This window comes from Oncorhynchus nerka, linkage group LG6 (genome assembly GCF_034236695.1).
Source record: "Oncorhynchus nerka isolate Pitt River linkage group LG6, Oner_Uvic_2.0, whole genome shotgun sequence".
Lineage (NCBI taxonomy): Eukaryota > Metazoa > Chordata > Actinopteri > Salmoniformes > Salmonidae > Oncorhynchus > Oncorhynchus nerka.
Window position 1 is genome coordinate 26,213,615 of NC_088401.1, and position 25,613 is coordinate 26,239,227.

Genomic DNA, 25,613 nt, shown 5'->3' on the forward strand with positions numbered 1-25,613 from the left:
TCATCATCAATCAATCAAATGTATTTATAAAGCCCGTTTTACATCATAAAGTTTGGGACCCTGGGTCTGAACCCCGCCCTATTCAACTGGATCCTGGACTTCTTGACGGGCCGGCCCCAGGCGGTGAAGGTAGGAAACAACACCTCCACTTTGCTGATCCTCAACACAGGGGCCCCACAAGGGTGCATGCTCAGCCTCCTCCTGTACTCCCTGTTCACCCATGATAATGCCCTCGAAGCCGGTGTTTGGACTTGGTCTCAGGCCTAACAACACCCGTGTCAATATATCCTCCAAACACCGGCTTCTCTGGCATTATTCATCAACAATCCATTGATTCATTCGTAGAATTGCACAGGATAGAATGTTGTTGAAGGTTATTGGTTGCCAGAGTGATTTGTTGTGGAAACACATTGGTAATACCAGAACTAACCCAGTTGCTAGACCTGCAAATATATAATGTCCTATAACAGCTCCCTCATTTTATTAGAATTGTGATAATGAGGGGTTGTGGCTAGATGGTATACAGCTACGGATGGAAGTGACACATAAATTGTAAAAATCGTCATTCTGTGTCGTTTCAGGGAGAATTTGACCATTTTAACAAACCGTAATTCTAACCATGTTCCTAACCTTAACGTAATTATCCTAACCTGCTGCATACATTTTTGTAACCTGCTACAAAAAGTAAATTCTGTTCGTAGCTCTACAGTGGACCTGTAATGGCAAGTTCACAAAGTCATGCAATGCTATCATTTATATAAGCAAAATGAGGTATGTAAATACTAGTTTGGTGCCAATCCAGGCACCAGTAAACACTGCAAACCCATACTGTACTGTATAATGGCATGTCATTTCTATAGACACTGATAATCTTGTATTTTACTCCATGGCCTGAAGTTTCAAGTGACTTTGAGGATTTCATATGATATCCACAGGTTTTCTATGAGATACGCATAGGGTTAGAGTAGTGTGTTGCTGAGGAACAGGGACAACACAGTGTGTTCCCCTGGATGGTTTTCTAGAAGGTAGTGGACTCTGTATGTTTCTGTTCACCAATATCATGTTGGTAATATCATGCACAACTCTTAAGGAGTAAAATGCACATCCGTTGAAACCTTTCAGGGCTAGGTAGAGAGAACAGTTCAAAGTAAACAGAAAAACTGGCACAATGTTGTATGTGTCCAGGAGATTTACAATACCAAATAATTTCCCCATGGAGGTGCTGTAAAATAAAGAGACTCATTTCCTTTTGGGGGGGTGGGGGGTCACCTTAAATCTGTCTTACCAAATTTCTATCAGCATGTTAAATGTGCAACCAGAGGGAAAAAAACTCTGGACCACCTTTACTCCACACACAGAGACACATACAAAGCTCTCCCTCGCCCTCCATTTGGCAATATGACCATAATTCTACCCTCCTGATTCCTGCTTACAAGCGAAAATTAAATCAGGAAGCACCAGTAACTCAATCAATAAAAAAGTGGTCAGATGAAGGAGATGCTAAGCTACAGTACTGTTTTGCTAGCACAGACTGGAATATCAATAAGTTCATTGATGACGTCGTCCCCACAGTGACTGTACGTAGATACCCCAACCAGAAGCCATGGATTACAGGCAACATCCGCACTGAGTTAAAGGCTAGAGCTGCCACTTTCAAGAAGCTTGTAAGAAATCCCGCTATGCTCTCCGACGAACCATCAAACAGGCAAAGCATCAATACAGGACTAAGATCGAATCGTACTACACCGGCTCGGACACTTGTCGGATGTGGCAGGGCTTGCAAACCATTACAGACTACAAAGGGAAGCACAGCCAAGAGATGCCCAGTGACACGAGCCTACCAGACGAGCTAAACTACTTTTATGCTTGCTTCGAGGCAGATAACACTGAAACATGCATGAGAGCACCAGCTGTTCGGGAAGACTGTGTGATCACGCTCTCCGCAGCCGATGTGAGTAAGACCTTTAAACAGGTCAACATTCACAAGGTCGCAGAGCCAGAAGGATTACCAGGACGTGTACAGCGAGCATGCACTGACCAACTTGCAAGTGTCTTCAATTGCATTTTCAACCTCTCCCTGTCCGAGTCTGTAATACCAACATGCTTCAAGCAGACCAACATAGTCCCTGTGCCCAAGAACACTAAGGTAACCTGCCTAAATGACTACCGACCCATAGCACTCATGTCTGTAGCCATGAAGTGCATTGAAAGGCTGGTCATGGCTCACATCAACACCATTATGCCAGAAACCCTAGACACACTCCAATTTGCATACCGCCCTAACAGATCCACAGATGATGCAATCTCTATTGCACTCCACACTGCCCTTTCCCACTTGGACAAAAGGGACACCTATTTGAGAATGCTATTCATTGACTACAGCTCAGCGTTCAACACCATAGTGCCCTCAAAGCTCATCAATAAGCTAAGGACCATGGGACTAAACACCTCCCTCTGCAACTGGATCCTGGACTTCCTGACGGACCGCCCCGGTAAGGGTGGTAAGGTTAGGTAACAACACATCTGCCATGCTGATCCTCAACGCAGGGGCCCTTCAGGGATGTGTGCTCAGTCCACTCCCGTACTCCATGTTCACTCATGACTGCACGGCCAGGCACAACTCCATCACCATCATTAAGTTTGTTGATGACACACCAGTGGTAGGCCTGATCACCGACAACGACGAGACAGTCTATAGGGAGGAGGTCAGAGACCTGGTCATGTGGTGCCAGGACAACAACCTCTCCCTCAATGTGATCAAGACAAAGGAGATGACTAACATGGTCAAAGCACACCAGGACAGTCATGAAGAGGGCACGACAGAACCTATTCCCTGTCACGAGATTGAATAGATTTGGAATGGGTCATCGGGTCCTCAAAAGTTTCTACAGCTGCACCATCAAGAGCATCCTGACTGGTTACATCACTGCCTGGTATGGTAACTGCTCGGCCTCCGACCGCAAGGCACTACAGAGGGTAGTGTGAATGGCCCAGTTCATCACTGGGGCCAAGCTTCCTGCCATCCAGGACCTCTATACCAGGCGGTGTCAGAGGAAGGCCCTAAAAATTGTCAAAGACTCCAGCCACCCTAGTCATAGACTGTTCTCTCTGCTACCATCTAGGTCTTGTCAGGATTTGGCCAGGGTTGTTCCGGTTTTTGGTCACTAGATGCCCCCATTGTGCCTTTTGACCTTTTGTTTTCCCTTGATCCCCATTATTATTTGCACCTGTGCCTCGTTTCCCCTGATTGTATTTAAACCCTTTGTTTTCCTCAGTCCTTTGCTCTGTGTTTGTATGTTAGCACCCAGCCCTAGTACTCTGTGTACTCTTGTTGATCCCGGTGGACTCTCTTGTGGAATTCTGTTTTTTTGTTCTTGTTTGTTTGTTTTTGAGTATTTTTTGAGGCTTTTTGTGCTATACCTTCCACCTTGTGGATTTACCTTTTTGTCTTGGAGGATTACCTTTGTTCTTGTGGAATTCCTTTTGAAGTTGTGGAGTTACATGTTTTCCTGAAGAACTTCATTTTTTACTTCATTAAATACATTGTCTCAAGTACTGCTGTGTCTGCCTCATCTTCTGGGTTCTGCCAACTATTCGTGGCTCAGTTGGTTAAGTGCCTGTTTCTCACTCCGGAGACCCGGTTCGTAACGGGGCCTGACAGGTCTAGGTCCAAGCAGCTTCCACCCCCAAGCCATAAGACTCCTGAACATCTAATCAAATGGCTACCCAGACTATTTGCATTGCCCCCCCTCTCCCCCTCTTTTACACTGCTGCTACTCTCTGTTGTTATCATCTATGCATAGTCACTTTAATAACCCTACCTACATGTACATGTTACCTCAACTAACCGGTGCCCCTGTACATTGACTCTGTACCGGTACCCCCCCCTGTACATATTCTCGCTATTGTTATTTTACTACTGCTCTTCAATTACCTGCTACTTTTATTTTTTATGTATATGCTTTTTAACTGCATTGTTGGTTAGGGTCACGTAAGTAAGCATTTCACTGTAATGTCTACACCTGTTGTATTCGGAGCATGTGACTAATACAATACAATTAGACTTGATTGTATTTGATTTGTGGGTCAAATCATCCCTTAAGAGCATACAGTGAAAGTGTTACATTCATTTTCCAGACTCCTGCATGTTAGGGGAACATTACTCATGTGTACTGAACCACTATCCTCTGCTAGGATAAATACTTGGACCACTAAGTAAATTGTCAGCGTACTACGCTAATCAAATCATTTCAAAATCACTTGTTGCTCAGTTACTCGGCGTGCCCCCCTGTGGAATTAATCATCTATACAGTAGACCTCAGATTTCAACACTTTTACAACCCCTCAGTGACCAATCCTGTTCCGCCGCTGCCAAGTTGAAGGCAAAATATAAGCAGCTGCTCATTGAGCCCTGTTTTCATAATACATCTCGTCCATCTGAACTGCAAAGGGAAGGATACAACTGCTTGGTCTGTTCTGGTTCTGGACAAAGCAACATTGTTTCACTCAGGGCTGGAAGCAGGAGTACCCTTCAACGTTTGAAGTGCCTACTGTAGGTAGGTCAGTTTCTTTGTTACAAAGGCGTGCACTGCCTACAGTGCTCTGATTTGCATGCTTTCCGTGTTCTGCCTCATTGCAGCATATCACAATATTACATAAATAGGGTTACATAAGCATGTTATAAAATCAAACTGTTTGAAAGAGGCAATCTGTAACACATAAGTCCCAGATTGAAGTGAGGACCCATTGGTGTGCTGCTGAGAACAGAACAGACTTGACAGGGGTCGATACACATGCAACATTAACAGAGACAGGGCAGAGGGGAGGAAAGGAAACATTGTACGAAGATCCCCACTGCATGGAAGCTGATCCATACTGTTTAGAAGACCAGAGGGAGCGGAAAAAAAGAGTGGTAAAGAAAGGAGGAGGTTTGCTTTTCCAGCTGTGGAGAGAACCGGGGTGGGGAAGAAGAGATCGGGGGGGGGGGAAATGTGTCCCAATCTGGATGCTAGTACTGTATGTATGTTTCTTTTTTCAGCACTGGAGGAAACGGAGGAAGCACGCTATAAGATCAGTGTAGGGTTTACTCAAGCTCTTTTGTTAGATAAGCATTATACATAGCTCAATAACTCAAGTGCAAGGGTCATTTCAACAGGAAGAACAGGGTTGTCGGTGACTATAAGAGCACGTTCTCGATTAATTCCTGGCCGTCTTCTCTGCTTGTTGTGTCTCCATAGACATGGCCAGGTGCTGCTGTATGCTGGTGCTGCTGGTTGCTCTGGGCGTGTGTGAAGCCTCTCGTGGCCGGGAGTGGGCTCACCATGGAGCCTCCATGTTCGCCGACCTGACCCCCCGTGAGATGCGTGACGTCCGGGACTACCTGCAAGGCAAGCCAGAGCTGGGTCTGACAGCGACCCGGGGCAAGGACCTGAAGAAGAACAGCATCCTGTTGATGGAGCTCCACCTGCCTCGGAAGCACGAGGCCCTGAGGACACTGGACCGGGGCCAGGCCAAACCCACACGCCAGGCCAGGGTGGTGGTGCAGTTCGGGAACCAGGCCCAGCCCAACATCACTGAGTTCATCGTGAGTCCACTGCCCTTCCCTACTTCGTACACGGGGAAGACTTTCAAGGGAGACCGGCCCATTCGGTTTGAGTCGAGACCCATCACGGCGGCGGAGTACTCGCACATCATTGACATCTTGCAGAAGATTACTGCCAAGGTCCACAAGGTCCTGTTTGAGACCACAGGTGGATTTTCCTTCCACAACTGCACCAACCGCTGCCTGACATTTTCGGACATTGCGCCCCGTGGTTTGGAGTCGGGTGAGAGGAGGACCTGGATCATGCTGCAGAAGTTCGTAGAGGGCTACTTCATCCACCCTGTGGGCTTTGAGGTCCTGGTGAACCATAAAGATCTGGATCCTGAGCGCTGGACGGTGGAGAAGGTGTGGTACAACGGCCAGTACTTTGACAATGTGGAAGAACTGGCAGAGCGATATGAGAAGGGAACGCTGGAGAAGGTCCAGCTTCCTGACCATGACGATGAAGACTTGTACTCCACTTACATTCCCCGTGGGCACAGCAACACGCGCACCGACATTCATGGGCCCAAGCTGGTAGAGCCCCAAGGCCCTCGCTACCACGTGGATGGGAACTTTGTGGAATACGCCGGCTGGTCCTTCGCCTTCCGAGTCCGCTCATCCGCTGGCCTCCAAATCTTTGACCTGCGCTTCAATGGAGAGCGCATCGCCTATGAGGTCAGCCTCCAGGAAGCCATCGCCTTCTATTCGGGTGACACCCCCGCCGCCATGCAGACCAAATACATAGATGCTGGCTGGGCCATGGGAACTGTGGACTACGAGCTGGCGCCTGGCATTGACTGCCCTGAAATCGCAACCTTTCTAGACCTGCACCATTACTACGACACGGACAAGCCCATGCGCTACAAGAACGCCTTGTGTGTGTTTGAAATGACCACAGGGATGCCTCTGAGGAGGCACTTCAACAGTAACTTCCAGGGGAGCTACAACTTCTTCGGGGGTCTGGAGAACCACGTGCTGGTGCTTCGTACCACCTCCACCGTCTATAACTACGACTACATCTGGGATTTTCTCTTCTACCAGAACGGAGTGATGGAGTCCAGGGTCAGTGCCACCGGCTACATCCACGCCACCTTCTTTACGCCTAACGGACTGCACTATGGCTCTAAGGTGTATAACTTCGTACTTGGTAACCTGCACACTCATCTCATCCACTACAAGGTTGACCTTGATATTGCCGGTGAGTTCTGTTTTAATAATCTGGTCACACACTTCTAGGGAAGTAGATTCTAAAAGGTATTTTAGAACTTTGGTCAAATATTGCATTATGAGTGATGCTCCCAGCCAAAAACAACAACATGAGATTGTCAGTCATTTTGGTGAGTCATTGACAAGAAACACAAAATAAGCTCTCATTTCCGCACCATGGGCAATACAATTGATAAATCACACGTGAAATGGTATGTCTAGTCTGTGCAATATCTGCTTCAGAACTTGACATTAGTGCTTAGGTCAACTGCATTTCAAATCAACAAATGGCAATAAAGGGAGGTTTTAATGAGGGAGGGCATAGGCCCAGCCACTTGGGAGCCAGGCCCAGCTAATCAGAATTAGTTTCCGCCCACAAAATAGCTTTAGAGACAGAAATAAATATTCCTCAGCAGCTCCCCCTTTCTTGATATGTCACACATGGTAAGTGGATGGATTATCTTGGCAAAGGAGAAATGCTCACTAACAGGGATGTAAACAAATTAGTGCACCAAATTTTTGATAAGTAAGCTCTTTGTGCATATGGACATTTTTGGGGACCTTTTATTTCAGTTCAATAAACATGGGATCAACACTTTACATGTTGTGTTTATATTTTTGTTCAGTATATGATTGCTTTTGTCAAACGGTCCAGGTCGGGAGAATAGCTTTGAGTCGATGGACCTCAAGTACGTGAACTTCACCAACCCGTGGAGCCACAAACATTCTGTCGTCCAATCCAAGCTCGTCAAGACGCAACACCAAACGGAACGCAGCGCAGCCTTCCGATTTGGCAAAAAGTTCCCCCGCTACGTGCACTTCTACAACCCCAATGAGAAGAACAAGTGGGGCCACCAGAAGGGCTACCGCATCCAGTACAACTCCCACGCCAACAGTGTGCTTCCCCGTGGCTGGAGAGAGGAGAACGGCATCAGCTGGTCCAGGTAACAAAAACACACAGCTAGTTTAAGGTATAGTTAACTCTAAAAGTTAATTTAATCAAATGTTACTTTTGATACATCAGAAGAGGTCTAAAGTCAACCTCAGTTCATTCCACTTCACGTGTTGAGTAGTTCCCGCTGTAGAATGCAACCCAAAATGAATGGGAAAGATTGTCACCATCTAATTATATGGTGGGGTAGTAGGGATACCATCCCTTTAAACCCTAGTATAAAATAATGAATAAAAGGTACAGGTACCATGAACTACAGACAGCAATTCCATGATAATCCAGAGAGTATGGGAAATGGATACTGTGGTGTATGAAGGGGGCACAGATCATTATTACAAGAGATGTATCAATGCTCTACTATCGATCGATCGATCTATCTATCTATCTATCTGGACCCCTCTCTCTCTCTCTCTCTCTCTCTCTCTCTCTCTCTCTCTCTCTCTCTCTAATCATCTACTGTCAGAAAGTTCTGATTCAGTTTATCTAAAGCGCAGTACATATGGGCTGTATTAGTGAGCGTGATAATGGATTAGTTTTCCTCTGTAGATACCCATTGGCTGTGACCAGGCACAAGGACAGTGAGCCCACCAGCAGTAGTATCTACACTCAGAACGACCCCTGGGAGCCTGTGGTCTCCTTTGAGGACTACATCCGCAACAATGAAGACATCACCAACCAGGTTAGACCTGCTGCTACAATAACGCAACTCATTCTCAGATTTATGCTAGCAGCTTCTCAACCCTGGATGACATTACTGTGTATAATTCCTTACTTACACAGGTTATGGAATTATAATTGTATAACTCAATAATCAATCCAATTCATCAATTCATCAATCAACTTGACAATATCTTTTGTGTAGGACCTGGTTGCCTGGGTGACAGTGGGCTTCCTGCACGTGCCCCACTCGGAGGACATCCCCAATACGGCAACGCCCGGCAACTCTGTGGGCTTCTTCCTGCGCCCCTTCAACTTCTTCGATGAGGACCCCTCTCTCTCATCCCGCAGTACCGTCATTGTCCGGCCAGACAAAGAGGGGAAGCCGAAGGTCCAGAGATGGACCCCAGAGGTCGTAGGTCATTGTGTGACTGACAAGCCTTTCTTCTACAACGGCACCTACGCAGGAGTCTGAGGGGCTGGTGTGAGTGACAGGAAAGACACAAAATGGTGGTTTCATCCTTGCGTCTGAGTGGTGCCAAATTAATGTGAGCTGACATTTAAATCTTGACTCCGACATTTAACTTAAAAATCATTTAAATGCAAAAGAATGCATTATGACACAGGCATTAACAAAATTTATATTATGTTGATATCTTACCTGAACCTGTTGAAATGTGAAAGAATAAGAATATTTGGTATTTTTTTGTCGTATTACATTTTTTTTATGAGTACGCAAATTGATTGAAGCAATTTACCATTCTTATCCATAGGCACATTTCAATAGAAATCCTCTATAATCATAACTCACAGACAAGTGTTGCCTTGTATATACTTATGTATCCGTCCCAGATCTAGCAGAATGATTGTTTCCTTTTTACTGTGGTTGTCATGCCAACCTTATTGTGTGTGAGGCCTGGGGGTCAAAGCACTCAAACCCCTGTTGGGTGAGGGTCTCCATGGACGGGGTTTAGTTGCTCTGAGCATCCAGGATGCAGGATGCCGGGATCAGCCACCGTCCGCCGGGCTCCTGGATCCCAGCAGGCCTGCATGGCGAGAATGTTTTCACTGAGAAAAAGTTAGCTGAGCAAACAGGCCGATCCGGAACTGCCCCACAAACAGTCCAGGATTCACCTGCGCCATTGTCCGGGGCAACCAGCTGCCCCCACGCAACATGCAGGGAGCGAACCGATCGAACATTCTACAATGTTTTAGAACTCAGTTTTCCCTCCATTTGTTTTGTCTTTGGGACAGTTTTCCTTTAGGTACTCCTGACTACTTTTTAATTAGATACAATAAAGAACTAACTGCATTAAATCAAATGGTATAACATTTGGGTTGTATCGCTTCTTTTCAATTGGGTGTTTTTAATCAGATTGATTGACTTGACCATGTATTCTCAAACTGTACTGGAATTTGGAAATGACATTAAAAGTAGGGAAAGGGTTAGTCTTCAAGCATTGACGACTGCAGTCACTTTTGTAGCTGTACAATCAGACAAAAAGCAACATTTCAACATCAGCTATGTGAAAAGCAGGCCTAGGGAATATAAGCCAACAATTGTTGTCTATGGTTTTTTACAATCAGAACCTTATAAAAGTGTGTGCCAACATTTTACGGTGTCTGGTAAAAATGGGGACCATTAGAGTCATGCAAGCAGGAGGAAGAGACGACAGGAGAGGACAAAAAAAAGCAGGAGAGGACGGATCATTTTAGAAGATGGGTGAAAAAGGGAAGGGCTTTAGGGTAAATGGCATTCCTGCGGTTTGCCATGGTAATGATGGCTTCGGTGTCACAATGAACAAACTGTAGGGAAGAAAACAGTGTCAAGTCTCACAGTGGGAAACGGTCAATACTGGCCTGTGACTAATACAGGAAATCACACAGTGGTCAGCTATAGGGGTTATTTCACCTGTTCTTCCCGGTTAGGCTTGGTCTGGAAGAGTCAACAAACATCTCCTACTCTTGATTCTTTCCTTTCTCATAGGTTCTGCAAGAGGAGACAAAAACAGATTGATGAAGGTTGTAAAAGGTACAACATAACACTTGGTGAGTAAGAGGGCCAGTGCCGAGTGGGAAATGATGCTTGAGTATCACTGGGTCAAGTGTTTAGCCTCGTTAAAACCCTGTCCCTGAGGCACAAAAAGTAACAACACCAAATGCCATCCAGCATAGATAAGCATAATCAACCTTAGGAGTGAGGTTCCCTGATGAAGGTTACTCCTTTATTCCACAAACTACGCACCTGAACTGGTAAATTCTAAGACAAATATAGATTGTGACATAGTTTTGACCAGTTGTATAGCCATAAGGCTAAGCCGTGAGGGATGAACGCAAACATGAGGTTTGTAAAGGACTGAAAACTCTTCCCTCAGATCAATGCCACAGTATTCTAAGTGACATAAACATGACCATGTGTTCAGCAATAGAGTAAAAACCAGGGGAGGCTGCTGAGGGGAGGCTGCTGAGGGGAGGATGGCTCATAATAATGGCTGGAACGGAGCGAATGGCATCAAACACATGATTTCCATGTATTTGATACCATTCCAACTATTCCACTCCAGCCATTACCATAAGCCCTTTCTCCCCAATTAAGGTGCCACCAACCTCCTGTGGTAAAAACATAGTGTTTATCATCTGCCTATATGTTTGGAGGGCAAAACAATACTAAAGCAGTCTGTTGATAAAAACAAAACTAAATATCAGTTTCACTGACTCTCAAAGTGGTCGGGAATGTGTATGTGTAGCTGTAACCTCTGCTGAGTCCCCAGCAACCAGATCGGTTTTCAGGGGAAATAGAAAAATACCCTGTGACGCGACTTCAGCTTTTGGACGTTAAAAGGCGACACTCCGTCCTGACTCCTTCTCAAAATGTGCTGGATTGATTGAACAGTGCAGAAGAGAACCTCCCCTGACAGTTTTTTTTTCTTCTCATCAAGATCAGTATGTAGGGATCCAGGAGCTTATTTTACACATGCTATGCAATGTTAGTGTAGCTGTGAAGGGAAGATGTGAGTAGCTACTGCCATCTAGTGGTTAGATGACAAACTACTCTGATTTCTGCCTTAGGAAATACTGTACATGACAGCTGGAAGAGGTAAATGTAGGCCTGTATGGTCCTTACAACACTTAAAGCAAACACATCTCCCAAGTTTCACTGTCATGGATACAACATATTGAACACCTCTCTACAGAAACCAGAAATACAGAGCCCACCACATACACCAACTCAGCATATTTTCATACTTAGCCTATGCCTAACCAAGGTTGTTGCGGTCACATGATCAAAGCTCTTACGGCCTGACTGTAGCTCTGTTGCTGACGCTTGAGATGGAACAGAGCAAATGTCCTCCTACTGTATAATTCCTCCAGGCCAGAAATACTGTAATGTACTTCTCTTCCCTGTCTCACACAGGAAGCTAGTCTGAGAAAATCCTGGTCCTATCTGTTTCAACCTTGCTCTCATAGAGTGTGAGTACAGTCATTCTTTGAGAAAGTGGAATAACAATACAATCTATTCCGAAATACAATCTATTCCAATCCAATCCAAAATTAAATGTAGACTCGGCTTCCTATTCCGCAACAACATACTCTAGTAAAACTGACTATGCTACCGATCCTCGACTTCGGCGATGTCATTTACAAAATAGCCTCCAAAATGCTACTCAGCAAACTGGATGCAGTCTATCGCAGTGCCATCCGTTTTGTCACCAAAGCCCCATATTCCATCCACCACCTGTATGCTCTAATCGGCTGGCCCTCGCTACATATTCGTTGCCAGACCCACTGGCTCCAGGTCATCTATAAGTCTTTGCTAGGTAAAGCTCCACCTTATCTCAGCTCACTGGTCACGAAATCAACACCCATCCGTAGCACGCGCTCCAGCAGGTATATTTCACTGGTCATCCCCAAAGTCAACACCTCCTTCGGCCGCCTTTCCTTCCAGTTCTCTGCTGCCAATGACTGGAACGAATTGCTGAAGCTGGAGACTTATCTTTCACTCACTAACTTTAAACATTAGCTATCCGATCAGCTAACCGATCGCTGCAGCTGTACATAGCCCATTCAATCTACCTACCTCATCCCCATATTGTTTTTATTTACTTTTCTGCTCTTTTGCACACCAGTATCTCTACTTGCACATCATCATCTGCACATCTATAACTCAAGTGTTCATTTTGCTAAATTGTAATTACTTGCTACTTTGGCCTATTTATTGCCTTACCTCGTCACGTCATTTGCACACATATTATATAGATTCTCTTTTTTTCTATTGTGTTATTGACTGTACGCTTGATTATTCCATGTGTGACTCTGTGTTGTTGTTTGTGTCGCACTGCTTTGCTTCATCTTGGCCAGGTCGCAGTTGTGAAGGTAAATAAAGGTGAAATAAAAAAATATTATAAATGAATACATTTTAGACAGTGCTACTCGTGGTGCTTACAGGCAGCATGCACCTGCTTGATTTAAAGATACATATCAAAGAAGAGAAATATGATAGGCCAATGAGTACTTCTAATAAAATTATTGACAATCATTACCCAACAATATTACTTTGTGTACTTTTAGAGCTGGTGATGTAGTGGTAAATAAATGCATAGGTGAAATCTGATCTCCAGTCGGGGTGAAAGAAAGAAACGCTCCTTATACTTGCAATGCCTATTTTAGCAATAGGTTGGCGAACTGTTGGGCAAAAGCAAAGTGGTTACACTGCGTTTACTTGCGTTTAACCTCCGCGGTGTTTAACTTCCGCGGTGTTTAACCTCACACACACACCACGGTTCAGCGCCACTGGGCCAAGTGGAAAACAGTCTCAGACAGCGTGTGTGAAGCATTCTCCTCACACTCAAGAGTTGAGTCAAAGTCTAGAATAGGTTCCTGTTTATTAGAGCAACACTTGATTTGTCACTATGACTCACACATGGAAGACCCACATACAGTATGTCTGAATGGTGAGTAACAGTAAAGTAATATATACTCATGGAAAAAGTTCAACAACAATTAACACCACCGTAGGACATTAACCAGTGACACACGTTTTCCACAAGTGTAGGGTTATTATCAGAATTTAGACAAGGGAGTTTCCTTTGACTGTAGGTACGGGGGTGTTCACTTTGATGTAAGTGAGAGAATGGTTTATTTTCTTATGGAGGTGAGATAATACCCTTTGAGACTATCAAATGACACATATTTGTGAACCACAGAGGAAGGCAAACCTTGGGCCTGGCAAAAGATTAAAACTGCACAGTCATTGAGGAACAAAGGTTTCATATTTTACATTGATTTGCAGAATCAAAAACTATTCACTTATACGTTTTGTCTAAAAAGAAGATTTAAAAATAATAATAAAGTCTTCATCTTCAGCTTTATCTTACTGTGACAGCAAGTTGAGGTATAGAATCAGCTAGAGGCACTTAGCAGAGTAATCGGCACAAGACTGGCTGGCAAGTGGCCAACAATTGTTTATTTTAATACCTACACTAATCTGAAGTAAACTTGTCCTTCTTTGACAGTCACACTTATTTCGATAGCAGTGTCACACTTTGACAATCTACACTGAACAAAAATATAAATGCAACATGTAAAGTGTTGGTCCCATGTTTCATGAGCTGAAATAAAAGATCCCTGAAATTTTCCATAAGCAAAAAAATAGTATTCTCTCAAATTTTGTACACAAATTTGCTCACATTCCTGTTAGTGAGCATTTCTTCTTTGCCAGTATAATCCATCCACCTGACATGTGTGACATATCAAGAAGCTATTAAACGGCATGACCATTACACAGGTGCACCTTGTGATGGGGGTAATAAAAGGCCACTCAAAAATGTGCAGTTTTGTCACACAACACAATACGACAGATGTCTGAAGTTTTTGATGGAACATACAATTGGCATGCTGACTGCAGGAATGTCGACCAGAGCTGTTGCCAGAGAATTTTATGTTCTTTTTTCAACCATAAGCTGCCTCCAACGTTATTTTAGAAAATTTGGCAGTACATCCAACCGGCCTCACCTGCAGGATCGTCTGAGACCAGCCACCCGGACAGCTGACGAACCTGAGGAGTATTTCTGTAATAAAGCCCTTTTGTCTGGATAAACTAATTCTGATTGGCTCGGGCTGATTCCCCCAGTGGGTGGGCCTGGATCCCAAGTGGTTGGTCCTATGCCCTCCCAGGCCCACCCATGGCTGTGCCCCTGCCCAGATTAGGGCCAAATGAATTTATTTCAATTGACTGATTTCCTTATAAGAACTGTAACAATCTCTGAAATTGTTGCATGTTGCGTTTATATTTTAAAAGGCCTACTATATGGGACAATCAGGTCCCTATGTGCAAATATATTGTAAGTGGCTTCTATGTACAGTGTTTAAGCACGATTAACATGTAAACGTGTGAGGAGAGAGAAAAGGTTGTGTGGGAACATGCTGTGCCCCAGCAGCCTATCGTTCCCTCCATGCAGTGGGGTTAGGTGGCCAGTCTGTCTCCTTTGGTATGTCAACCATCCCATTCCTCTTTGTCCACTTCTCAAAATAACCCAGAGCAGCTTAGACAAAGCCTGAGATACAGACAGCCAGCCAGGCAGATAGAATCCGGTCCAATCCACTCCACAGGACGGAAAACGGATTCAAAGACCGCTAGGGTCTTTTAGCCAGTAAACAACTGGGATGTTAGTCAAATGGTTTTCATTTAAATGGGGATTCACAAGTGTCATGGCTGTGAATGGCCTAGTGAGTCAGGAATTATGCCACACACTGTAACAGAACATAACCAGTGCCTGGCATTCATTACCCCAGGGGAGATAACAGCGTAGGAGCATGCATGGCAGTCAATTTGGAAACACAGAGAAGGGTTGAGCCCTATTGCATAATTTCCATCACCCCCAACGGTTGTTTTGATCCATCTTCCATGCCTCTCTTTTCATTGTGACCGGGGCCATCACCACCGTCACACAGCCCCCAGAGATGCATGGGGGCTGGGGAATCAAAAGCCCACACTGACCCTACTGCTGCTGCTACTACTGCTGGTAACTCGGCAGTAGTAATAGAAGGTAAATAGAAGGCTAAATAGAAGGTGCCATTCATGGTATATTGCTGACCCTGATTCACGCCTCACATTCTTGACTCACATTACACTTACATGAAACTTAAAGGTTAGATGCCCTTTCTATACAGTACATGCCATATATGATTGTGTCACAGTAGGTAAGTCAGATAGGATGTGGATCTTAGCAGACTCATATATAACCTATATCGGAGCACCCCCCTATCCACATCGAAGAGACAGCAGTGGAGAAGGTGGAAAGTTTTACGTTCCTCGGCATACACGTCACTGACAAACTTAAATGGTCACCCCACACAGATAGTGTGGTGAAGAAGTCGCAACAGTCAACCTCAGGAGGCTGAAGAGATTTGGCTTGTCACCCAAAACCCTGACGAACTTTTACAGGTGCACAATCGAGAGCATCCTGTCGGGCTGTATCACAGCCTGGTATGGCAACTGCACCGCCCTCAACCATAGCGGCTCCCCAGAGGGTAGTGAGGTCTGCACAACGCATCACCGGGGGCAAACTACCTGCCCTCCATGACACCTACAGCACCCGATGTCACAGGAAGGCCATAAAGATCATCAAGGACAACAACCACCCGAGCCACTGCCTTTTCACCCTGCTACCATCCAGAAGGGCGAGGTCAGTACAGGTGCATCAAAGCTGGGACCGAGAGACTGAAAAACAGCTTCTATCTCAAGGCCATCAGACTGCTAAACAGCAATCACTAACTCAGGGAGGCTGCTGCCTACATTGAGACCCAATCCCTGGCCACTTTAATAAATGGATCACTAGTCACTTTAAACAATGCCACTTTAATTAATGCCACTTTAATCATGTTTTACTTATCTTACATTACTCATATCATATGTATATACTGTATTTTATACCATCTATTGCACCTAGCCTATGCCACTCGGCCATTGCTCATCCATATGTTTATACGTACTGTACATATTCTCATTCACCTCTTTAGATTTGTGTACATTAGGAAGTTGATGGGGAATTGTTAGATTACTTGTTAGATATTACTGCACTGTCGGAACTAGAAGCACAAGAATTCCACTACACTTGCATTAACATCTACTAACCATGTGTATGTGACCAATAAAATGTGATTTGATTTGATTTGATATAGCAGATACGCTACTGTTTTAGAGTATAAGGCTATAGAATACGTGCTATGATTGGACTCCTCCTAAAACTAATGGAGATAAGTGTGATGCTTTAAGGGAGTGAAAGTTGTATGAAGACAAGCCTAAACTTTTTGTCATAACAACAGTGATATTGTATTTACGGTAAGGCATAAATCTCAAACAATTGTAATAACCACTCACTGCTCTCACAGTGTAGCAAAATTAAAGTGCTGGGTTACGTAAGACAAATGTATCCTGCAACCACCTAACAATCCCCTATTAAGTTACGGGCTGGAAGGGCAATTTGTTTTATTTTCTTCTCTGACGAGAAGAGTCACTATGACAACAGCCATGGGAGAGCACTAGAGCGTCAAGAGAAACTTAGGAGGGCGCAAGCAGACAAAAGAGCCAGCCAGCAGCAACCATGCTAGTAGGACTCCTCACTGAACAGTGCACGGTCAGAGTTATGAACAGTGACAGTGAAATATACACTCTTAGAAAAAGGGTTCCAAAATGGTTATTCTGCTGTCCCCATAGGATAAACCTGGTTCCATTTAGAACCCTCTGTGGAAAGATTTTTTACATGGAACCCAAAAGGATTCTACACGGAACCAAAAGGGTTTTGACCTGCAACCAAAAATGCTTCTTCAAAGGGTTATCCTATGGTGAAAGCCAAGGAACCCTTTTAGGTTCTAGATAGCACCTTTTTTTTCTGAAGACATGAAAATATGGAACTCTTTACAGCCTACAGTAATTGATAACAGCTACCACTTTAAGTCTAATTGAGTAAACCTAATCATAGGAGTGGTGAACGACAAGCTACCAAAATGAAGGCCTTTATTGAGACTGAGGTCCACCCAGTACTACAGCAAATATTTTAGGAAGTAACTCACAGAATAAACCACGTCAAAATAAACTGTCTGGGTTGTAGTGGATTGACTCCCTCTGAATAGATCCAAAATGATCTATCTATTTCAGACATTTAAGTTACAAGCTCAAGCAGTCTACTTCCAAGTGGTCTACTGGAAACCATCCAAAAGAATATTTCAAAAGTATAGGCCTAGTCTTGAAAACGGTCTTCAATAGCCATGTTGACCTAAATGTATTTGACTCAAACGCCAAACCTCACTTCTCACCACACACCTATTGATGGGATTCAATTAATGCCCCGGGCCTGTCCCATGTGAACCGGTGTGGTGATACTGATGATTTGTCGCCACAGATGGTTTGATTAAATAACAGGTTAGGATAACTAACGTAGCAGGTTAGGATAACTAACGTGGAAGGTTAGGTGAATTAGTGTGGCTGGTTAGGTCAAATCAAAATCAAATCAAATGTATTTGTCACATACACATGGTTAGCAGATGTTAATGCGAGTGTAGCGAAATGCTTGTGCTTCTAGTTCTGACAATGCAGTAATAACCAACGAGTAATCTAACTAACAATTCCAAAACTACTACCTTATAGACACAAGTGTAAGGGGATAAAGAATATGTACATAAAGATATATGAATGAGTGATGGTACAGAGCGGCATAGGCAAGATGCAGTAGATGGTATCGAGTACATTATATACATATGAGATGAGTATGTAAACAAAGTGGCATAGTTTAATGTGGCTAGTGATACATGTATTACATAAAGATGCAGTAGATGATATAGAGTACAGTATATACGTATACATATGAGATGAATAATATAGGGTATGTAAACATGATATTAAGTAGCATTGTTTAAAGTGGCTAGTGATATATTTTACATCGATTCCCATCAATTCCCATTATTAAAGTGGCTGGAGTTGAGTCAGTGTGTTGGCAGCAGCCACTCAATGTTAGTGGTGGCTGTTTAACAGTCTGATGGCCTTGAGATGGAAGCTGTTTTTCAGTCTCTCGGTCCCAGCTTTGATGCACCTGTACTGACCTCGCCTTCTGGATGATAGCAGGGTGAACTGGCAGTGGCTCGGGTGGTTGTTGTCCTTGATGATCTTTATGGCCTTCCTGTGACATTGGGTGGTGTAGGTGTCCTGGAGGGCAGGTAGTTTGCCGCCGGTGATGCGTTGTGCAGACCTCACTACCCTCTGGAGAGCCTTACGGTTGTGGGCGGAGCAGTTGCCGTACAAGGCGGTGATACAGCCGGACAGGATGCTCTCGATTGTGCATCTGTAGAAGTTTGTGAGTGCTTTTGGTGACAAGCCTAATTTCTTCAGCCTCCTGAGGTTGTGATCTAATGCAGGGGGTTAGATGAATTAACGTAGCAAATTAGGAGAATGAGGTTAAGGTTAGGAAAAGGATTAGGGTTAGGTTTAGCTACAATGCTACAGTTGTAAGCAACTGCTGTATCCATCTCGTCACAATGGTAGAAATTTAAACGAACCATCTGGGGTGACAAATCATTAGTTAGATTTGATTGCATTCATGTTGGCATGAGCATCCCAGGCGTGAGCCAGGTACCTCGTTTTGGCTGATGACGAAGTCCCCTTAAAACAAAAGTGACATTGCTTAAAGTGACACTCCAGAACTTTACAGAATTGCATTAGTGGAAACATAGAGTGTTCTCAGGGCTAATTAACACCTAATTCTCCTAACCTAACACGTTATTTCTACTAACCTGCTGCATAATTTCTCCTAACCTACTACGAAAAGTAAAAAAGTTTTTTATGCTTTTCCAAAACGTCAGGCCTGCCCTGAGAACACCTTACGCTTCTACTAATGCGACACTCCCAAAACGTTTGTATAATTTCAGCCAGTAGCTTTGAAATTGGTGCTCATGAGACAGAACAGGTCCCCATGATTTGTTTACTAAGTCATCCAATTGTGTACTATGTTATTCATTTTGTACGATATGTTACATCTTTCAAAAAATACTTATTTACTAATCTAATTCTTACAATATGTTAAACATTTTTGGTTCTTAAGAACTCAGACTGCATCTTTAAGCACGTGGAGGAATGAATAGGTGTCACGACTTCCGCTGAAGTCGGCTCCTCTCCTTGTTCGGGCACGTCACCGGCTTTCTAGCCATCGCTGCTCCATTTTTCATTTATCCATTTGTTTTGTCTTGTTCCCTGCACACCTGGTTTTCATTCCCAAATCACACTACATGTATTTATTCCTCTGTTCCCCCTCATGTCTTTGTGTGAAATTGTTTTGTGTTTACGTGTCTGTGTTGACATGCTTTACTGGTATGCGTTTATTCCGTGTTTTATTTCACGAGGTATGTTATTGTGTTTATACAATATTATTGTGACTGTTTGTGCGTTTGCACTTTTGCTTTGGCTGGAGGTATCGACGCAGTGGCGTGCTTCTGTTGGTTTCTGCTGCCTAAATAAAGTGTGCGCCTGTTCACAACTCTCTGCTCTCCTGCACCTGACTCCGCTACCAGTACGCACACCATTGACAGTAGGATTATGTGTTTTCACATGCAAAGGTGATCGCTTTTGATGAAAAGGCATTGGATGTGTTTGAGCGGATCACGTTCGTCAAGACGTTGAACAATGTTGGCCACCACCTTCAAAGTGGTTTAAAATAAATTGTAGGTAGAAATAGGTGGGGTTTGTAACTTTGTGGCTGTGGTAACTAGTGACGACCGGAGCAACTGCATACATTTCCAGTTGACTGCAGTTGAAAGTTCATGACCATTGATCACATGGCTATTGTCAGAAAAACAGAAAAACAAATTCATATATTTGTAAGGGAGCATTTATTGATTCTGTATTGTTATTTCACTGCTGCTCTTTAATTATTTGTTACTTTTATCTCTTATTCTTATCTGTATTTTTTTAACTGCATTGTTGGTTAGGGGCTCGTAAGTAAGCATTTCACTGTACGGTCTACAGCTGTTGTATTTGGCGCAAGTGACTAATAAAATGTGCTTCTCTCACTGAAACATGTACAGTACACAAACACATAATGTGTAGTTGTTTCAGTGAGGGAAGCACATTTACAATCATTTGTCATCGCAACTCAGACTCTCCATTTCCCCAGATCCCCTGGATCTGTTTCCTCTATCTCCTTACTTCCACAAAACTGATCCATCCTCAGTTTTCTCCTATCACAGCCACTAAACTTGGTAACTATTTTAAAGTCACCATTGGCCTCATGATGAAATCCTTGAGTGGTTTCCTTCCTCTCCGGCATCTGAGTTAGGAAGGATGCCTGTATCTTTGTGGTGACTGGGTGTATTGGTGCACCATGCTCAAAGGGATATTCAACGTTTGTTTTTTTCTCTCATTTTTATCCATCTACCAATAGGTGGCATTTGGTTGCGATGCATTGAAAAACCTCCCTGGTCTTTGTGGTTGTCTTAGAAATGCACTGCTCGACTGAGGGACCTGACAGATAATTGTATGTGTGGTGTACAGAGATTAGGTAGTCATTCTAAAATCATGTTAACCACTATTATAGCACACAGAATGAGTCCATGCAAGTTATTATGTAACTTGTTAAGCACATTTTTTCCTCCTGAACTTATTGAAGCTTGCATCAAAAAAGAGGCTGAATACTTATTGACTAATTTCAGCATTTTATTTTGAATGGATGTGTCAACATTTCTGAAAACATCATCCACTTTGACATTATGGAGTATTGTTAATAGGCCTGTGACACCAAATCTCAATTTAATTCATTTTAAATTCAGGCTATAAAACAACAAAATGTGGAAACAGTCAATCATTTTTTAAAATTGATTTAACTAGGCAAGTCAGTTAAGAACAAATTCTTATTTACAATGACGGCCTACCCCGGCCAAACCCGGCCAAACCCGGACGACGCTGGGCCAATTGTGCACCGCCCTATGGGACTCCCAACCACAGCCGGATGTGATCCAGCCTGGACTCAAACCAGGGACTGTAGTGACGCTCTTGCACTGAGATGCAGACCGCTGTGCCACTCGGTAGCCCACTTTATGTTGTCAAGGGGTGTGAATGGATAAGAGCGTCTGCTAAATGACTTAAATGTAAATGTAAATGAAGGCACTGTATGTGAACTGATGTATAATAGTCTAATCGTTTTCTGTACAGTGAGTGTTTTGTCCTTCATGTGATTGAATTGGCCCAGCCTTGTCTAGGTTTGGTCAGGGTAGGCCGTCATTGTAAATAAGAATTTGTTGTTAACGGTCTTGCCTAGTTAAATCAAATCAAATCAAATCAAATGTATTTATATAGCCCTTTGTACATCAGCTGATATCTCAAAGTGCTGTACAGAAACCCAGCCTAAAACCCCAAACAGCAAGCAATGCAGGTGTAGAAGCACGGTGGCTAGGAAAAACTCCCTAGAAAGACCAAAACCTAGGAAGAAACCTAGAGAGGAACCAGGCTATGTGGGGTGGCCAGTCCTCTTCTGGCTGTGCCGGGTGGAGATTATAACAGAACATGGCCAAGATATTCAAATGTTCATAAATGACCAGCATGGTCGAATAATAATAAGGCAGAACAGTTGAAACTGGAGCAGCAGCACGGTCAGGTGGACTGGGGACAGCAAGGAGTCATCATGTCAGGTAGTCCTGGGGCATGGTCCTAGGGCTCAGGTCCTCCGAGAGAGAGAAAGAAAGAGAGAAGGAGAGAATTAGAGAACACACACTTAGATTCACACAGGACACCGAATAGGACAGGAGAAGTACTCCAGATATAACAAACTGACCCTAGCCCCCCGACACATAAACTACTGCAGCATAAATACTGGAGGCTGAGACAGGAGGGGTCAGGAGACACTGTGGCCCCATCCGAGGACACCCCCGGACAGGGCCAAACAGGAAGAATATAACCCCACCCACTTTGCCAAAGCACAGCCCCCACACCACTAGAGGGATATCTTCAACCACCAACTCACCATCCTGAGACAAGGCTGAGTATAGCCCACAAAGATCTCCGCCATGGCACAACCCAAGGGGGGGCGCCAACCCAGACAGGATGACCACATCAGTGAATCAACCCACTCAGGTGACGCACCCCTTCCAGGGACGGCATGAGAGAGTAAGTAAGCCAGTGAGCCAGTGACTCAGCCCCTGTAATAGGGTTAGAGGCAGAGAATCCCAGTGGAAAGAGGGGAACCGGCCAGGCAGAGACAGCAAGGGTGGTTCGTTGCTCCAGAGCCTTTCCGTTCACCTTCCCACTTCTGGGCCAGACTACAATCAATCATATGACCCACTGAAGAGATGAGTCTTCAGTAAAGACTTAAAGGTTGAGACCGAGTTTGCGTCTCTGACATGGGTAGGCAAACCGTTCCATAAAAATTTAGCTCTATAGGAGAAAGCCCTGCCTCCAGCTGTTTGCTTAGAAATTCTAGGGCCAATTAGGAGGCCTGCGTCTTGTGACCGTAGCGTACGTGTAGGTATGTACGGCAGGACCAAATCAGAGAGATAGGTAGGAGCAAGCCCATGTAATGCTTTGTAGGTTAGCAGTAAAACCTTGAAATCAGCCCTTGCTTTGACAGGAAGCCAGTGTAGAGAGGCTAGCACTGGAGTAATATGATCACATTTTTTGGTTCTAGTCAGGATTCTAGCAGCCGTATTTAGCACTAACTGAAGTTTATTTTGTGCTTTATCCGGGTAGCCGGAAAGTAGAGCATTGCAGTAGTCTAACCTAGAAGTGACAAAAGCATGGATGAATTTTTCTGCATCATTTTTTGACAGAACGTTTCTGATTTAAATGACTTGCCTAGACAGCTGATGTTCTGAAAGAGCTGCAAAATCTGGATCCCTACAAATCAGCTGGCCTAGACAATCTAGACCTCTCTTCCTAAAATTATCCGGCGCCATTGTTGCGACCCCTATTACTTGTCTGTTCAACTTCTCTTTCATATCGTCTGAGATTCCTAAAGATTGGAAAGCGGCCGCGGTCATCCCCCTCTTCAAAGGGGGAGACACTCTAGACCCAAACTGTTACAGACCTATATCCATCCTGCCCTGCCTTTCTAAAGTCTTCGAATGCCAAGTGAACAAACAGATCACCGACCATTTTGAATCCCACCGTACCCTCTCCGCTACGTAATCTGGTTTCCGAGCTGGTCACAGTTGCACCTCTTCCACGCTCAAGGTGCTAAACGATATCATAACCACCATTGATAAAAGACAGTACTGTGCCGCTGTCTTCATTGACCTGGCCAAGGCTTTCGACTCTGTCAATCACCATATTCTTATTGGCAGACTCAACAGCCTTGGTTTCTTTAATGACTGCCTCGCCTGGTTCACTAACTACTTCTCAGATAGAGTTCAGTGTGTCAAAACAGAGGGCCTGTTGTCCGGACCTCTGGCAGTCTCTACGGGGGTGCCACAGGGTTCAATTCTTGGGCCGGCTCTTTTCTCTGTATATATCGATGATGTCGCTCTTGCTGTGGGTGATTCTTCGATCCACCTCTACGCATATGACACCATTCTGTATACATCTGGCCCTTCTTTGGACACTGTGTTAACAAACCTACAAACGAGCTTCAACGCCTTACAACACTCCTTCCGTGGCCTCCAACTGCTCTTAAATGCTAGTAAAACGAAATGCATGCTCTTCGACCAATCGCCGCCCTCACCCGCCAGCCCGTGTAGCATCACTACTCTGAACAGTTCCGACTTAGAATATGTGGATAACTATAAATACCCAGGTGTCTAGACTGTAAACTCTCCTTCCAGACTCACATTAAGCATCTCCAATCCCAAATTAAATCTAGAATCGGCTTCCTATTCCGCAACAAAGCTTCCTTCACTCATGCTGCCAAACATACCCTCGTAAAACTGACTATCCTACCGATCCTTGACTGCTGCGATGTCATTTACAAAATAGCCTCCAACACTCTACTCAGTAAATTGGATGCAGTCTATCACAGTGCCATCCGTTTTGTCACCAAAGCCCCATATACTACCCACCACTGCGACCTGTATCCTCTTGTTGGCTGGTCCTTGCTACATATTCGTCACCAGACCCACTGGCTCCAGGTCATCTATAAGTCTTTGCTAGGTAAAGCTCCTCCTTATCTCAGCTCTCTGGTCACCATAGCAACACCCACCCATAGCACGCACTCTAGCAGGTATATTTCACTGGTCATCCCCAAAGTCAACACCTCCTTTGGCCACCTTTCCTTACAGTTCTCTGCTGCCAAAGACTGGAACGAATTCTAAAAATCACTGAAGTTGAAGACTTATATTTCCCTCACTAACTTTAAGCGTCAGCTTCCAGAACAGCTTACCGATCGCTGCACGTGTACATAGCCCATTTGTATAATATAGCCTATCCAACCAACTACCTATCTCATCCTCATAATTTTTGTTTTTCTGCTCTAATGCACACCAGTATATATACTTGTACATCTTCATCTGCACATATGTCACTCCAGTGTAAATTGCTAAATTGTAATTACTTTGCCACTTTTGGCCTATTTTTTGCCTTACCCGCCTTACTTCATTTGCACACACTTTATGCAGATTTTCATTTGCGCACACTGTATGTTTGTTTATCCCATGTGTAACTCTGTGTTGTTGTTTTTGTCTCACTGCTTTGCTTTATCTTGGCCAGGTCGCAGTTGTAAATGATAACTTGTTCTCAACCTGGATAAATAAAGGTGAAATAAAATTAAAATTAAAATAAAGGTTACATTAAAAATAAAAATAAAGTTGAATCAAACTCTGTTCTTTACATGCTTACTGACAAAAACAACATAAAGGTTGAGAGTGAAAGAAATACTCTGCAGGCTGTAGTGATGTTGACATGCAATCAATTACCACACAGTAAGAATCTTTGTGGACTCCATTTAATCACATATGTTATGATTATACGTTGCACAATCACACATAATGATGAGGAAGGTACAAAGGCATGACATAGTGGCAAACAATAGAGCATATCCCACGTGCTGCAAGCACTACCAGGTCATATTTTGAGAAAACCATCACAAAAATACAAAACAAGTCTGTGACTGTTAGAAAGAGCTTGTGCTGGTAACATTATGATATTCGGGACACTTATTTCATAAATAACCATATTCTGAATTATAATTTGTGCGGATTGACACCGGTACGCGAGGCCCCCAGCCAATGAAAGGACACTATGCGATG

The 25,613-nt window shown here is 44.0% G+C and overlaps 1 protein-coding gene across 4 annotated transcripts; it reads left to right on the forward strand.

Annotated features, from left to right (window-relative positions):
* Window positions 1-4,461: 4,461 nt before the first annotated feature.
* Window positions 4,462-9,731, forward strand: aoc1 (amine oxidase copper containing 1). Of its 4 annotated transcripts, none has more exons than XM_029661175.2 (5): window positions 4,462-4,552; window positions 5,238-6,782; window positions 7,446-7,734; window positions 8,289-8,421; window positions 8,605-9,731. In XM_029661175.2, the coding sequence occupies exons 2-5, from the start codon at window positions 5,240-5,242 to the stop codon at window positions 8,872-8,874; spliced, it is 2,235 nt and encodes a 744-aa protein (XP_029517035.1). In that variant the 5' UTR covers window positions 4,462-4,552; window positions 5,238-5,239; the 3' UTR covers window positions 8,875-9,731. The 4 variants fall into 4 exon arrangements, with proteins under 4 accessions (XP_029517035.1, XP_029517036.1, XP_029517033.1 ...); XM_029661176.2 differs by having other exon boundaries at window positions 4,471-4,560; XM_029661173.2 differs by having other exon boundaries at window positions 4,471-4,556.
* The last annotated feature ends 15,882 nt before the right edge of the window (window positions 9,732-25,613 follow it).